The 17,437-nt window shown below is 43.2% G+C and overlaps 1 protein-coding gene across 1 annotated transcript in view; it reads right to left on the minus strand.

Annotated features, from left to right (window-relative positions):
- The window catches only part of TDRD12 (tudor domain containing 12), a 72,346-nt gene that overhangs the window by 15,380 nt on the left and 39,529 nt on the right, over positions 1-17,437 (minus strand). Inside the window, 12 exon segments of the mRNA XM_042919203.1 lie at positions 249-319; positions 322-458; positions 1,220-1,407; positions 8,632-8,731; positions 11,416-11,636; positions 11,770-11,909; positions 12,536-12,602; positions 12,604-12,654; positions 13,548-13,676; positions 13,926-14,117; positions 15,493-15,620; positions 16,082-16,238. Coding sequence (XP_042775137.1) covers positions 249-319; positions 322-458; positions 1,220-1,407; positions 8,632-8,731; positions 11,416-11,636; positions 11,770-11,909; positions 12,536-12,602; positions 12,604-12,654; positions 13,548-13,676; positions 13,926-14,117; positions 15,493-15,620; positions 16,082-16,238 — 1,581 coding nt within the window.

Below are 17,437 nucleotides of genomic sequence, written 5' to 3' on the forward strand. Positions count from 1 at the left end.
CAATGCATATTTTATACCAATTCCAAGACCGTGAGCGCTAATGATGACGACGGTGCCAGGCAGTTCTCTGGGGCTTGGGAGCTGGCTCTGGGACGGCGGCTGTCAGCGCATTCCCGCACCAGCAGGGACCCAAGCAACTGCCGCGTTAACTGGCCAGGACCAGGACGCATTCTGCCTACACTCAAATAAACCTCCATTCTGTGTATATTCTCAAAGTCAACAGGACATAAAGAGCCAAAATAACTTACCTTTGGGTTCCATTCAACTTCGTTGTCAGCGGGTTTCACTCTGCAAACAATGAACTCCACCGCCTGCGGGGCAGAGCGTGGAAATTTTCTGGGAGAGGCAGCAATTGGTGTCTCGTGACGAGTCCAGTCCGGCCTTCGTCTATAAACTTGACGAGGACGCTGTCCGGGCCCCAGCTATCTGCTTTTTGGCTCATCTCCAACACCTCAACCCTGGAGAACAAGAGTGGCTTCAGTTTGACACAGAGATCCCAAAGGAACACAATCTTTGCCTCAACCTAGTCATTACATCCAAAACGAATAAAAAGACCCTAACTGCACAGTTTTATTCCAAACTAGAAATAAAAATTAACTGGAGCTGTCACGAGTACTCAGAGTGGTTTAATTCAAGTACGTAAAAGAATAAAAACTGGGTAGTACCGTTGAATAGAGTAAATCCCCTTATCTGACAACACAACGAAAATCAACACAGTAAAGGTGAACTTTCGAAGGTTCTCATTCTAGGCTCCACCGAGTGGAGTCTGGACTGCCAACCACAGGTGTGAGCAGGTCCCTGAGGCAGACTGCCGGTGTCGGAACACCGACTGTGCCATTTACTGAGCTGAGGTCACATAATCTAGGTGACCCCGCCGGGGCTCAACTTGCTCATCTGTAAGATGGGACCCACTTTACAGCTTTACAGGAATGATGTAAGTGTGCCTGTAGGGGGCACAGAGCGACGGCTCAGGAACCGGTGTGTGAATGATACGCTGTCCTCCACGCTCTGTGCTCAGGAGCCCAGGGCTGGGTAAGTCACAGGCACGGCACCATGCCAGGCAGCTGCGGGGGGACGCGATGCTGCCACCACCCTCCCGGCCGGCAGCCAGGCTGCGTACGTGCACACTGGGTCACATGGACACAGGTCAAAACAGGGATTCGAAACCACTGGGACAAATGCTTCCCAACTTTTAGAGACGAAATAAATAGACCTTTACCTGTGAAAAAGTGTTTTTTCTGCTAATCCATATAATCCAAATTTTTCCACCTTTTCAACAGCTGTGTTATTGCTGTTACCCTTAAAATACTCGTTCATTTCAGCATTAAGGGTTGCATAAAGATCCACGTGCTTATCAACTATACGGCCAAAGTAATGCGTTGCATTCAAAATATAAAAGGGTATTATCTGGGGGAACAAAAAGAAACAGCAAACATATCTAGAAAACAAACTCAATCTAAGCCAAAAAAGGTACCTGCCGAAATCAGCACATGACCGAAGGGCCCAAAGCAGGCCAGCAGGGATGGAAATGCAAACGAGGAAACAGGCCAACAAACAACAGGAAACCTTAGCGGACTCACAAGTAAGTGTGGTTTCACTTTAAGCCCTACGGGAAGACTTTCTGTTAGCCTCATTACTTTAAAGCTTCATTATAAATTGTAAGTGTTCCTTTGTTTACTTAACTGCACTTTGCAAAAGTTGTTCTTAAATAGCATCCCTGGGTCTGGAGCTCTTTCTGATCTGTGTTCCGGTAACAGGCAGTACCGTATCGAGGGCCTACGGTGTATGAGGCGCTAGGGATACAAGACGAGCCATGTCCTAGAGGGACCCCCAGCAACCCACGGGCGGACAGATGTGCAGCAGCCGGCACATGAGCGGAAAGACAGCTCTGCGCAGGCAAGTGTATGCGGGGTGGGCAATGCACGAGGAGCAACGCCGGGGAGCACCTATGTTAGCAAAAGCATGGAGAAGGTGGTCTAGACACAGCAAAACGTCCACGTGAAGGTGGGGAGTCATGAGCTACCGGCAACAGGCACCAGGACAGAACAGTTACTGGCGGAGAAGGTGCTGCTCACTGGGAGGCAGGGGCAGGCAAGGAGCGATCAATGTCATAGGGCTGGCAGCCCACGGCCCTCCTCTGTGGCGCCCCCGGGGCTCCACTGCTGGCCATTCTCCCCCTCTCGTTGCCAACGAGCCCTGTCCTGTGCCACAAACACTTCCATGTTAACTCTGCTGTGGGGAGATTCGCTGGTTCCTCACCCCGGAATAATCCTCCCCAGGTCTTCTCGTGGCCGGATCCTTCTTCTCATTCGGCTCTCAGTGTAGCTGACCCCTCGGAGTCCCGCCCTGCCCACAGTTTCCACAGGCCCCTTGTCCTCCAGCACGTGTACCCAGCATACCCCCTGGGACTCTGCTGCATTTCACCTTCTCCACAGCACGTGTCACCATCTTTCTGACTCACCTGTCCACTGCAGACCCTCCCAACAGGAGGACAGGTAGCATGTCTGTCACGGGTCCTGAGCCAGCCATTCTGCAGCACCGTGGAGGAAGCTGCCTGAATAAACGCTCAGTGCTTACTCAGGCCCGCCGCCATCCCAGGCAGGGAGCCCGGCATCCCTTCCTGCATGACAGATGGCCTCTGCCACGGAAGCCTTCTCCCCCACCATTCAGAGGCCCACTGCCTGATGGCAGACAGTGACCACACGGTGGTACGGACAATATGCCCGCTATGACGTTCCGAGAGCTAAGCAGGACATAATATATACACTAACGACAAATCTTTTAAAATATGCACAAAGAGGGGCACAAAGAGCAGCTCATTTGGTTAAGCGTCCAACTTCGGCTCAGGCCATGATCTCACAGCTCACGAGTTTGAGCCCCGTATTCAGGCTCTGTGCTGACAGCTCGGAGCCTGGAGCCTGCTTCAGATTCTGTGTCTCCCTCTCTCTCTGCTCTTCCCCTGCTCGTACTCTGTCTCTCTCCAAAATAAATATTTTAAAAAATTAAGAAGAAATAAAGGATGCACAAAGAAAAATGACAAACTAAATGTACTAAGATGCTAATGATGATTGTTTTAAGGTGACAGGAGTAAAGGGGAGAGTTTCTTTTCCCCCATATTTCCCAATTTAGGAGCCTCTGTGTTAAGCCTCACAGACCTCAGCACACACAGTGAACAAAATCCAGGCCCCAGATGTGGCAGTCTGTCGTTATCACTTTTGCATGGCATTAGCACATCTGAAGACACATTAAGTTGGCAGAATAGAGGGGGCAAAAAGAAGCATGTGGACCAAAGGAGGCCTCCAGAAAGGGTGACCAGCTCATCCTGGTTTGTCTGGGGCTTTCCTGCTTTCAGCACTAAACATCCCATGTGCCCAGAAAATCCCTGGTCCTGGGCACACCAGAAGGGTCCCTTCTAGTCACACCCCTGCCTGTTTTGACTCCATTCTCACCAACAGTCCTGCACATAACTAATTCACTTTGCTACAGTCACAGGATACAAGGTAAGGACACACAAATCAACTGCATTTCTAAATCAGAAAATGAAGTTTAAAGAAAAATAACATTAATGTCCAAAAACATGACCTATGAGGGATAAAGTTAACAAAGTACAAGATCAGCCTACCGAAAATTATAACACGTTGCTTAGAGAAATTAAAGATGACCTAGATAAATTAAAGATGACCTAGATAAATGGAGTGATAGCTATACCATGTAAATGGACAAGATGACTCAGTATTGTTAAGATACTTATTGTCAATTCTTCCCATATTAATCTATAGACTCAATGCAATGCCCTTTGAAATCCCATCAGGCTTCTAAGTAGAAACTAGCAAGCTGCTTTAAAACTTTTCAATGTCAGAAGGATATTAAAGATGACAGGCAAGTTGGGAAGACCTCCCTACCAGTCTCCAGGATTATTTATAAAGCGACAGTAGTCAAACCAATGTGGCACCTTACAAGGGTACACAAACAGACCAAAGAATAGAAGAAAAAATTCATAATTCACAAATATGGTCTCCTAATTTATGTCAAAGGTACTAGTGTAATTTAAGGGGAAACGAAGGTCTTTATGATAAATGATGCTAGTGCAACCATTTATCTATAAGGGAAAAACCTGTCCCTTATCCATACCACACACACACACACACACACACACACACACACACACACATATATATTAATTTGAGATGGATCACAGACCTAAATGTAATACCATAAAACTTCTAGAATAAAATAATAGGGAAAAATCTTTGCAATCATAGGATAGACAAAGATTTCTTATGGCATGAAAAGCACAAAATGTAAAATAAAAAAGTGAGAAAGAAGACTTCATCAAAATTAAAAACTTCTGCTTTTCAACCGAGGGAAAATATTAGCAATTTATCTGACAAAGGATACCCATAATACATGAAGAACTCTTAACAACTCAAATTTAAAAATAGGCAAAAACATGGGCAAAAAGTGTGAAAAGAGAGTTCATAAAAGAGATACAAAGGGCCAAATGAGCAGTGAAAAGAGGTCCAAGATTATCACCAGAGAAATGCAAATAAGATTATCTGTGCAAATGCAATGGTGTGGCAAAAATTAAAGACTGAGAACACCATGTATTGAGAATATGCACCTACTGGAACTCTTGTATGCAATGCTGGTGAGAATGTAAAATGGTACCACCACTATAGAAAACTGTTTGGCGAGTTCTTACACACACACACACACACACACACACACACACACACATCATATGACCCAGCAATTCCACTGTCTCACTCAAAAAACATGAAGATACAGATCTAAAAAGATTGCAACACAGAATTCACAGCAGCCAGAAACTGCAAACAACTCAAATGGCATGAACTTGTGAACAGACAGGCAATCCACGGGAATCCTACTCGATAAGGAAAAAGGTGAATCTCAAAAGCATTACGCTGAATAACAGAGATAAGACTCAAAAGACTATGTATTGTATGATTCCATTACAAGAAATTCTAGTAAACACAAAGGTCTAGTGACAGAAAGCAGGTCCAGTGGCTGCCAGGAGTTGGGGTTGGGGATGAGGGGCCAGGAGAGACCTTTCTGAGGCAATAATAATGTTCATATCTTGACTGTGGCAGTGGTTACATGATTGTACATATTTCTCAAAACTCAACAAACTATACATTTAAAATAATGATTTTTACTGTATGCACACTGAACCTCAATAGAGCAGATTAAAAGGGAGGATCTGGTTAGAGGGGTTCTGGGAAGGTGACAGTGGTGAAGTGTCATGTGTTTTGACTCTGAATCCCCATGTAAAGACAGAGCAATGAGATGGCAAAACCAAATACCGGGGGCATACTTTACAACAAAGCTAATCGACAAAATATCCCCACAGACCCCAAAATAAAAGCAGATGAGGAAGATAACAAAGGAGAAAATCTAACTGACCTTGGGTTTCATGATGACTCTGTGGATATGCCAAAAGCATGATTCCATGAGAAAAACAAGTGGAAAGTTGGGACTTCATTACAATTAAAAACCTCTGCTCTGTAAAAGGCACTCTAAGGAGAACGAAAAGACAAGCCACAAGACTAGGAGAAAATTTTTGCAAACCACGTATCTGATAAAGGACTGGTATCCAAAATCTACAAAGAACTCTTAAAACTCAACAATTAGAAAACAGACAACCCAATTAAAAAATGGGCAAAACACCCTGAACAGAGAGCTCACCAAAGAGGACATACGGGTGACAAGTAAGCACACGAAAAGATGCCCAACATCAAACATCATCAGGGAACTGCAAATTGAAACAATCAGGTACCACTACACACCTACTGGCATGGCCAGAATCCGAAACGCTGACAACATTAGCTACTGGAGAGGGGTGAAGCAACAGGACCTCTCATTCTTTGCTGGTAGGAATACAAATGGTGCAGTCACTTCACGTAACAGTGGGGCAGTTTCTTACGGAGAAAAACAGCCTTACTATACAAGCCAACAATCGCATTCCTTGTCATTATCCAAATGAGTTGAAGACTTACGTCTGCACAAAAACCTGCACACAAATATTTACCATAGTTTTATTCATAATTGCCAAAACATGGAAGCAAGTGAGATGTCCTTCAAAAGGTGAATGGATACACTATGGTATACTGAGCAATAAAAAGAAATGACCTATTAAGGGATAAAAAGAAGCCAGTTTGAAAAATGAAAAAAGCCAGAAAAGCCTACATAAGGTACAGTTCCAACTGTATGACATTCTAGAAAAGGCAAAAATATGAGACAGTAAAATATCAGCGACTGCTGAGAGTTTCAGGGAAGAGAGGAAGGGTGGAGCAGGGGGGTCCTGAGCCGTTGAAGAGTTCTGTGGCACCAACATAGAGTCATGTGTCACTCTGCATTTGGTAAAATCCACCGAATGTTCGCTACAGGGAATGAATCCTAATGTAAACTACAGACTTCAGTTAACAACTAAACGTATCAACGCTGACTCATCTATTGTCACACATGTTCCACACTAATGCAAGATGTTACTAATAGGGGAAGCTGTTGGGGTGGTATCGGAACTCTGTATTTTCCGTTCAGTGTTTCTGTAAACTTAAACTGCTCTAAAAAATAGATATCTAGAGGTGCCTGGATGGCTTAGTCGGCTAAGCGTCCAACTTTGGCTCAGGTCACGATGTCATTGTTTGTGAGTTCAAGCCCCACATCGGCCTCTCTGCTGTCAGCACACAGCCCGCTTCAGATCCTCTGTCTCCCTCTCTATTTCTCCCTGATTCGTGAGCGTGCACATACACGTGCTTTCTCTCTTAAAAATAATAATCATTTAAAAATACATAAGTAAAGTATCTATTAATTTAAAGAACAACAACAAAATAAGCAGATGAGCCAAACCCAGCTGCATCACGAAGCCTGCGTGTATCACTGTCTGTGCAGGAAGAAGCACATGCAAGAGCCTCAACACAGATGGGCCTAAACACAGGAGTCCACAAGCGGCTACAGGTACTCAGTGGAAACACCGTGGGTGGGGGCGGGGGCGGGGCGGGGTGGGGGGAGGGCCATTGAGACGGGAGCAACTGAGCCTGGCAGGTTTTCTTCCATTCCAACAGTGGGTGAAGGCTGGAGCCCCAGGAAGTCTGCAAACTATCCATCCAAAGACAACAGAGATGAAGGGCCAGATGCATGTGGGAGACGGAAATGGAGCCAGGAAATCTGCACAATCTCAGAAACTATGTCCCCACCTATTTTAATTACGAGAAAGAAACAGCAGAAAAGGAAACTTGGAAATTATCAATGTTACCCCGACTCAGACATTCTAAAATTCAAGGGAGATATATTTTATCTGAAAAGGAGCTGTAGCAAAGTATTAAGACCAAATTCCATATTAAGTTATAACAAAAAAGAGAATAAGGAGAGTAACAGTCCCTGCAGATAATGGGAGTCACTGGGAAAGATGTATCCACAACCTAGATCAAAACTGTACCCTTCAACTTGAAAACAAGCTACCTTTCCTCTTGTTAATTAAGAAAATAATGGGGAGCCGGGCTGGCTCAGTCAGTGGAGCATGCGACTCTTGATCTTGAGATTGTGAGTTCAAGCCCCACACGTGTGTGTATATATATGTGTGTGTGTGTGTATATATATATATATATATGTGTGTGTGTGTGTGTGTGTGCATGTATATATACATATATACATATATATATATATATATGTATATATACATATAATCCTCTCGAGAGGGAGAGAGAATATATACATATATATGTATATACGCATACATACACACACATATACACACACACACACATATACATATATACACACACACACACACACACACACACACACACGTAGAGAGAGAGAGAGACATACATGATAAACAACATGTATAAAGGAACATAGACCAGAAAAACTCAGAAATGAGGTAACAGAACTAGGGAGACAGAACGGCACAAATGAGCAGAACATAGTTGCTTTAGGGAAAAGGGAAGGTAAAAAGAAGTCCTGAACTCAAGAAGAAAGGAAGAGGGGCGCCTGGGTGGCTTAGTCGGTTAAGTGTCCGACTTCGGCTCAGGTCATGATCTCGCGGTTTGTGGGTTCGAGCCCCACATTGGACTCTGTGCTGACAGCTCGGAGCCTGGAGCCTGCTTTGGATTCTGTGTCTTCCTCTCTCTCTGCCCCTCCCCTGCTTGTGCTCTCTCTCAAAAATGAATAAACATCAAAAAAAATTTAAAAACAAAAAGAAGAAAAGAAGAAGTATTAAAAAGGATTCAAAAGAAAGTGACAAACTCTTAAGTCAGCAACTTTATCTACATTTCAGAATTTCCTCAAAGGACCATGGATATCGTGAAGAGACATGTGTTATCACTGCACTATTTTTAATAGTCCCCAATGGAAACAACTTTCTTTCTGAAAGTACAACTAAAAAAACCCCTTTGATTGTTGACGTTGGTTTATCTATTTTCTCCATTTGATGTTGGTTTTCTAAATAAACTGGGGTCTTGAAATAAGGCATCTCGTAAGGACACATGGCTACTGTCACATTAATGGTGGTACATTAATAATGTCATAATTATTCTGCTCCTATGAATGGAATATGTTCATTAAAATGGTCATTAATTACTGGACAAAAGGATCTTCAGCAAAACTTACTTTGATGTATCCAAATGTTGGTAGAGTTTGGTTGGATAATTTCCTTGGCATGTCTATTTCTGGATTAATATGGTGTCGATCAGGACAGATCCTTTTGTCTCTGAAAAAAAAAAAAAAGTAACTGGGTTTTAAAAACAAACAAAAAAACAGTAATTTTAATGTATTTTAAAGTATTCTTCAGGAAAATTAATCTGTAATTGAAATCAGAGAACTTTTATCCCAAATACTTTAAAGTTAAGTAACCATTTTAAATACTTTAGACACTAACAACATGCACATTACCGAAAAAGGGTCCTAAAATTTAATTAACACTAAATAAACTTCAAGAGTTACTTCATTACTTCTCTAGACAGTCTGTAAATGAACAAAATGTACTTCCGAAACAAAGACCCTGAAATCAGAAATTCATCCCCACAACCCACAACAAAGGCTACTAATAACCTCTAAACCAGAAGTCACTCTGTAACCCAAACTGAGAAAACAGAGCTTCTGTTTCAAAAGTCAATATTCTGTTTAAAGGCATAATAGAAGAAACTGCCACTAATAACCTGTTTAACGTACCATAATTCAAAAAAGTTAATGTCAATAGTTATCTGATAGATACTAGACTCCTCCTACCCAGTCCCAGTGATCACAGATCAAGCACTGGCATCATGTCCGGATCAGGGAGAAGGCTCCCGTGACTGTTAAGATAACCATCCTCTCCAAATTGATTTATAGTGTCAACACACATGCTATCAAAATTCAGACAATGTTTCTGAAGAAACTGACAAGCCTATTCCAAAATGTATGTGGAGATGGAGCAGACTTAAAAGTCAAAACAACCTTGACGAAGAGCAAAGTTGGAGAATTTGCATACCAGGTTCCAAGGCTTGCTAAAGTATAAGCTACAGTACTTAAGAAAGCGTGGTACCGGTGTAAGAACAAAGAGACCAATGTAACACAGTCCACAAACGGAGCACGTATGCTATCATCTGGTTTATGTCAAAGGCACCAACTGAGCGACAACACATTGATGTTTTAAATAAAGGCCACTGGAGCAAATGATTACCCACGTGGAAAAAAGTAACCCTTGCCCCGTACCTCACACTTTAAACAAAAATTCTCACTCTAGATTATATACCTAAGTGTGAAACCATCCATAAAGCTTCTAAAAGAAAATACAGAAGAATGTCTTCATGACCTAGAGATAGGCAAATATTTCTTACATAAGGACACTAAACAATAGTAACCATGAAATAGTTCATCAAAATTAAAAAGGTCTGCTCACCAAAAGACTTACAATGAAAAGGCGGGCACCTGAGTGGCTCAGTCGGTTAAATATCTGACTCTTTTTTTTTTTTTTTTAATTTTTTTTAATGTTTTATTTATTTTTGAGACAGAGAGACAGGGCATGAGCAGGGGAGGGGCAGAGAGAGAGGGGGACACAGAATCTGAAGCAGGCTCCAGGCTCTGAGCTGTTAGCACATAGCCTGACGTGGGGCTCGAACTCATGGACCATGAGATCATGACCTGAGCCGAAGTCGGACGCTTAACCGACTGAGCCACCCAGGTGCCCCAAATATCTGACTCTTGATTTTGGCTGAGGTCATCATCTCATGGTTAGGGAGTTCAAGCCCCACCTCTGGCTCTTGGGATTCTCTCTGTCCCTTGTTCTCTCTGCCCCTCCCTTGCTCTCATAATTAATTAATTAATTAATTAAAAGTAGTAAATAAAAATTTAAAAGCACAGTGAAAGGCAAGCCATGAACTGGGAGAAGATCTCAAGGCATGTATCTGACAAAGTAGTTATATGTCGAATAAATAAACTACTCCTACAAAGCAATAAGAAAAAGAACAACACCCAATTTAAAAAATTGGCAAAAGAGGGGCGCTTGGGTGGCTCTAGCTGGCTAAGCCTCAGACTCTTGATTTCGGCTCAGGTCATGATCTCGTGATTTGAGGGATCAAGCCATGGGCTGGGCTCTGCACTGAGTGTGGAGCCTGCTTGGGATTCTCTCTTTCTCCCTCTCTCTCTCTGCCCATCTCCCCCACCAAATAAACAAACATTTTTTTTAATGGGCAAAAGAACCGAACAGACACTTCACAAGAAAAGGATGGTCAAATGTCCCACAAGCATATGAAAAGACACTCCACATCATAAATTACTAGGGAAATACAAATGGAAACCGCCACCCCCGCCAACACCGTGTTGTCGGTGAGGATATGGAGAAACTCTGCTCTCCCACACACTGCTGACGGGGTCATGAACCCGTCACACACCTTGGGAAGGTTAGACAGGCGCTCACCCCATGACCCAGCAATCCCAAAGTCTACACCCAAGAGAAATGGGTGCGTGTTTCCACAAAGGGACATGTGCAAGAGTGTTCAGGGGAGTTTCATACATTATAGCCAAAAGCTGGAAACAACTGCTCTCCCATCAACAGGAAAATGGATGTATACATTGTGATATATTCATACAATAGAGTATCGAGCCATTAAATCAACAGATAAATAAATCCACCCAATACACACAGGAACAGAGATGAATGTTGCAGATAGTAAGCTGAACGTACAATTCCATTTATATAAAGTTGGGAAACGAGCAAAATTAATCAATGTTGACAGATATTTAGGGGCAGTTACCTCCAGGGGAGGGCAGATTGGGAAGGAGCAGGGGGAGAACCTCTAGGACTGGGTGGCGGTGTATACTGTGCGTACATATGTAAAGGTCTTCCAGCAGTAAAAGTATATCACTGTGCACTTTACTGTACATTTCAAGGTTTTAAACAAATGACTGGCTTACTTGCAAAAACCAAAAGACTTAAGATACGGACAAAGAGGCCTTCGGGCTTTCTTATCTTCTTTGGCTTCCAGAACCCCCGCAGTAAACTCATACAGCTCCACGGGAATCTTGGCATCGGCTCGCTCCAGGTAGCGCAGGACCCCGACCGCGTGGCACGCATTTCTCTCCGTCAGCAGCAAGACAGATTTGGTTTTCTTATCTCCCTGTTCTGCAGGAGAACCCTTAAAATCGGGGGCGAATAAAGGAAGCAGGTCGTCCATCCCAGTCTAACTGATAAAACCCCGCGGACTCTGCATTTCTCATTGCACAGAAAATGCCAGGGGAATATTTAGAGATAACGAAAATTAATCAAACCTGCTCGGTTGGACTCTGAAAATGGTCAGACATGCAATACAGACGCCCACCAAAAATCTTTGGTGAGGAAGGGAAGCTGAAGTGAATCACGCACGTGGCATCGGTGATGGTCAAGAGCGGTATGCAGTCGTCAGTTAAGGCTGGAGACAAGGATCCGACAACCACAGATGAGGCATAGCTCCCTGCACTGATGCTACACAGCAATTCCGTAATCGTACCTCAACACGTGTCTCTACCGCACTTCACTGTGTAGGTGCCAACAAACTCCTTCCCCAACTCCCCTCCCCCCAAATGTCACAGCCCCGTGATCACATTCCAGAGAAAAGTCGTCTCCCTAACTTTAGCTTGGAAAATGCCCCTTTCTATTACAAATCTAGGCTGCCCATCTATTTTTCACTTATCTTACAGTTTGACTTTCAGATCTCTAACGTCATCGTTCATAACCATCTGTGATAGATTGCGTCAGAGGCGTGCATACACACACACAAAGGAGATGGTGGCCCTCAACCTGCAGCCCCAGGGATAAGGTCTGCGCTAAGGGCTGCTGCCTTCTGCCACGAGTGCTCCGGGGGCCCCCGCATTTGCCTCAACACCAAAATCTTAGTGGAGTTTAACTTTCATTTTGGGACTGACGTTACTAATAAATTCTCAGGAGATCTGCGAAGTGATGAGAAATTTGGAGACAAGATATTCAAATAAGCTGAAGACATGATTCCCATTGGCTCAGCAGCCTTCTCTAAACAGAAGTAGAAATTAAAACACTTACCTAATACAACGTGAGAGCCAGAACTTAACTTCTTCTTCCACTGTTCTAAAACACTTTTTAAATTAAAAAACCGTTTCTTTATGCATTTTCAAGCAAAATATTGAACTGCTTTCTACTACCTAAAGATGAAACCAAATAAGCCAGTTCACAGTCAGGAACATAAGCTTAAAGTTAACTGTTCCATCAATAATTACCAGTATAAAACATTTAAAATTATCTGTGAGGGGATTATCTCATCGATCCACTAATTGTAAGAACAAGATGATTGTAAGTTTAAACAAATGTATTTCCAAAATTCTACAGTTTGTATCTAAAAGCTTGCTCAAGTGAAACAAACATTATCTTGCTAAAACCATTTTCCTTCCTTTTAAGTAATGCGCGCATATATAGATGTGTGTATTTATACACGTGGATATACATGTATACACACACACACACACACCAAAATTTATGTGCCAACACATGTCACATCTTTTCACAAGACCTCCAGTTCATCATTGCTGAAAGGTGGATATACTGATTCTTGTATTTTAATTTGTATTTGGCTTCATTTACACATTTTAGTATTAATTTATGTAGAATTAGATTAATTAAATAAATCTGTAGACAATTTATTTGGCTTTTCTAGCCATATGATGCGATCTCTTGGTGTTATTGTCTCTGGTTTTTTAAACAGAGGCTACAGAAGACGCTGGCATTTCTTCGTGAATGAGATCCTTTTAACGACAAAGCACAAAGCACCTTCCTTGGGGAATGTCTGCTTCCATGGAAAGGATGGTCCCACCTACTTAGCTCCTCCCTCCAGGCCACCCCCAGCACCACCCCCCCCCCCACCACTGTCCTTTCTCACTGCTGTCTATTCTCTGCAGCACCAGCCACCTCCTCCTCTGATAAACTTGTCCAGTTTTATTCCCCTGGCAAATATTTAACTACCTGGTAATTCTCTGATGATTTTGAGATTCAATCATGGTTCAAACAAAAAATACAGACATTTTATGTGTGGAAGGCTCACCTTACACACGATTTCTGTTTCAGCTACAGAACTGGTGAAGATCAAGGTCTTTTGTGCTTGACTTGGAATGAAATCTAGAGTCTGGAGTAAAGTAGAGGTTTTTTCACATTCCAGGCAAAGGTGCACTACCTGGTAACGAAAGGCAGAAACAGTGTGGTTTTAAACACATTCCAGGTGCCCCAGCTTCACTTTTCATCGCTAAGTTAGGATTTTAACAGAAAAGAACGTATAGAACGACAATATAAATCTAAATACACGATTATAGACTCGTGTAGATGAAAGCTGCAAAATTTTACTTTATTAAGCCATGAAATGGAGGCTACCTGCTTGTGTTCCTCAGCCCTTGACCGCCCTCACCCCACGCCCACGAGCCCGCACCTGCTGGACGCTGCCATAGAGAGCAGCCTCTTCCATGGCCGTGACCACAACGTAGGGGTCATTCATGAACTCTTTCATCAACTGTTCTATATGTCTGCTCCAATGAACTCCAACAGCAACAATCTGATGTGGTGCAGATTCCCTTTCTTCAACGTCAATGTTTTTTTTAAAGTTATCTAATATAGCAAACATCTAAAAAAGTGAGTATAATTAATTTCATTTTTATTTCAAAAGGGAATAATAGTTGGTTGACAGGAACATAAGTGGTAAAGAATTGCACACTTTCTGTTCTCAGAGTGGAGAAGGCCCTTCCAAAGAAAAGAAGAAAACTACAAAGGAGAGAATGTTAAGTATAAACAAAATCAAAACACAAACGGTATCTGGGTAAATGCGTGTGACATATGCAACCAAGAATTAATATCCTTACATAAAAAGTTCTACGAATGGACTAGAAAAAGGTGATCCTGCCGACAGAAAATAAGCAGAGAAAATGAACAAGCAGTTCACAGAGGAACAGTAGGAGTGGCCGGTATACAAGTCAGCCAGGAAGTACAGATTACGCTCACGAGACACCATATGTAACGAGGAGACTGGAAATGAAAGCCGGACCAAGCCGGACCACTGCCGGGGGCCGCAGGGCATGTGGTGTGGTGGTGCATTGTCCATGGGAGCGTAAATCAGTCTCTGCTTTCAGAAAGGCAACTATATGATGCAGTATTCTGGATATTAGTTTTGCAAATAAGAACTGAGGCTTTAGAGGCATTCAGAAACCCTGCACAGGCCATACAGTCAGCAAGTAACAAAGCCCAGACTTGAACCTGGGGTGTCCTTGCTCCCAAATGAAATGCCTGTGGTCATCGTGTTATGCTGTGCCCCAGAAATGCCTTCCTATAAGAATTCAGAGTCTTTGATCCATTAATCCCCTTCCTAGGAATTTAACCTAAGGGAAACACGCAAGAAAGATGTATGTTCTTTAGACACACACACACACACACACTGCCAAATGTCCAAAAATAAGACCATTTAAAAAATTATGTTACACCCACAGGACTCCCTATGTCCAGTGAACAATCGTGCGGTAGAATAATTAGTAATAATACTCATGATGCTGCTTACTGGAAAATGCAAGTTATAAACTAGCCATAAAATAAGGCCTGATGTTGTTAGTTGTATGTACTGACACAGGAATTACTCCAAAACAATAAGAGTCATTGCTCTGAGTGTCCGACTACGGACGCTGGGGTTTTTCAAGTACTCTTCTCTGCATCCCAAATTTTCTAAAATATAACGTATTGCTTCCATAATCGCAAAAATATCAGTATTTTAGAAAACCCTCTCTGGAAAAGAATTTTTGCTCTTCAAAGAGAATTTTAAAATGTGGGAAGACAATTTCAGACAAATTTTCTTTCTTCACAGTGATCAAAGTTCTAAAGGGAAAACTTTTTTAGATGAACTGGCTTCCTCCCCAACTAGATGCTTTTCCAGATTCCTACAAGCAGGTGAGACTTCCATCATATATATATCTATTTCCAAGTGATAATGACGTCTCGATGGACACCGTACTTACTTCTTCGTTAGCTTCAAAGAATAATACTTCCACCTCATCCAAAATGAGGTGACAGAGTCTGAGAAATAACAAGCTCTGATACTGGAGAAGTCTCAGGAGGCTGTGCGGTGTCGTCACAATTACATCACCTACGTTTAAGAAAAATTAACACTTCAGATTTTTCACAGGTTTTTCCCACATTTCCTTTGCTAAGATGCCACACGCTTTGTAGAACTGCCGTCTAAGGACACAAAACCTTGGGTTTTCTTGCTCACGTGGGTGCGGCCCGCCCGTCCAGGCTAACACCTGTCTGTATCTAGTTAAATACCTGGGCACCCACCAGGTTTCGTGCTCCTCGAGGGCAGGGGGTGGGAGTTTAGTCAACATCTAACAGGAGATAGTGGATAAACAGTTGATAAGTGAATGAAATCATGTCGTTTTTCAGTGAAACAGCTGTAAGCCAAGAGCGCCTTCGCCCACCAGGCCCACCCGTAACCCACAGTGCGGTCTGGACCGGTGATGACTGTGGCTGCATCATCACACACGCCTGCCTGGCAGGGCTCCGCTGTGCTCTGCAGGGAAAACCAAACAGCTTGAAGAGGATGCTTACAGGCCCTTGGAAGCTTCATGTTTTTGGCTTCATCTTTGTGGAGTCCAATTGTTAACAGCACTGGGTGAAGAGGCCTGGGGGACATGCCATAGTCCCCCAGTAATTCAAAAATAAACTGGGCCTTTTTCCACCCAGGGCACACGATGACTGCCAGAGGCTGCGAAGACAAACAAATTCACATAATCTTGGACAAAAGTTAGGAATTGAACAGAGTATATGCGCAGCATGCAGAACATCTCTTTCTACAGAGTAAGCAATACGTAAATTTTTTTGCTCTCTCCATTGTCATGTAGGTCAGAAAAGATATGATTAAAACAGACTTAGACACATTGACTCAGATTTTCCTAGGGCTTACACTAAGCATGTCACAAGTATTTCGTTTTTTCTTTAAAACACTTACAGGGTAGGACCTACTATTACCTCATTTCTCAGATGAGGAGTCTGAGGCACAGAGAGGTAAAGTTAGTTGTCCAAGGCTGCACAGCTAATACGTGGTAGCAATAGGATCTGAACCCAGGCGGTCTGGACCCAGAGCTCCTGCTCCTAAGTACCAGGGAACTAACTGCCCCCTGAAGGGGGCCTTGAAAAGGTTAACATCTCTTCCTTAGGGTATTAAGTTTGCTATAGCAGCGTGTGACCCCTGACCTCCACCATCCCATAGTTCTCTCCTGAAGGTGCACCGCCTGCCCAACACCCTCCTGGACATACGGCGTCAATTTGCCGAAGACAAGAACAATTCTCCCCTTTCCTTTATGTAGATCCAGTGGGGGCCAGCTTCCGGGCGGCAGGTGTGAAAGCAGGCTGGCCATGGAGACGTGGAAAAAGCAGAAGGAATGAGAGGCAAGACCCGGACATAATTTCTGACCAGCCAGGGTTCTATTCGAGAACAATCAACATCTCGTCCATAGAGGTCAACCACTAACTGAGGGATGTAGATGTTTAAACCAACACATAATAACTTAGTACAGAAAAGGAAACCATTAAAATGACATGACGTGGCAGAATCAGAAAAATGAGCATCTCTTCTAAGCATGACTGGTCCTTTCTTACTGCCAGTTTTCACCATTCTGCTGAGTAACGGAACCATCCATAGCACAGCCTCTGAGACGGGTCTGAGACAGAGGTGCTCCGTGCCAGAGTCCCCCTGACCACCCAGACCCCGAGAGCAGGTATCACTACCCCACCATCCCCTATGCCCACACCCCATTTCTCTCCTTTCCACCACCTGCGGATTCCTGCATACAGGAAAACAAAAGATTACACAACAGTGGGGGGTGTTCAGAAATAATTAAAAGAATATGGGACGAGATGACAGGAAAACCTAAACTCTAATCCCATTTCTTGTCAACTTCTCAG

Source organism: Panthera leo, chromosome E2, assembly GCF_018350215.1.
Source record: "Panthera leo isolate Ple1 chromosome E2, P.leo_Ple1_pat1.1, whole genome shotgun sequence".
In the NCBI taxonomy this organism is placed as follows: Eukaryota; Metazoa; Chordata; class Mammalia; order Carnivora; family Felidae; genus Panthera; species Panthera leo.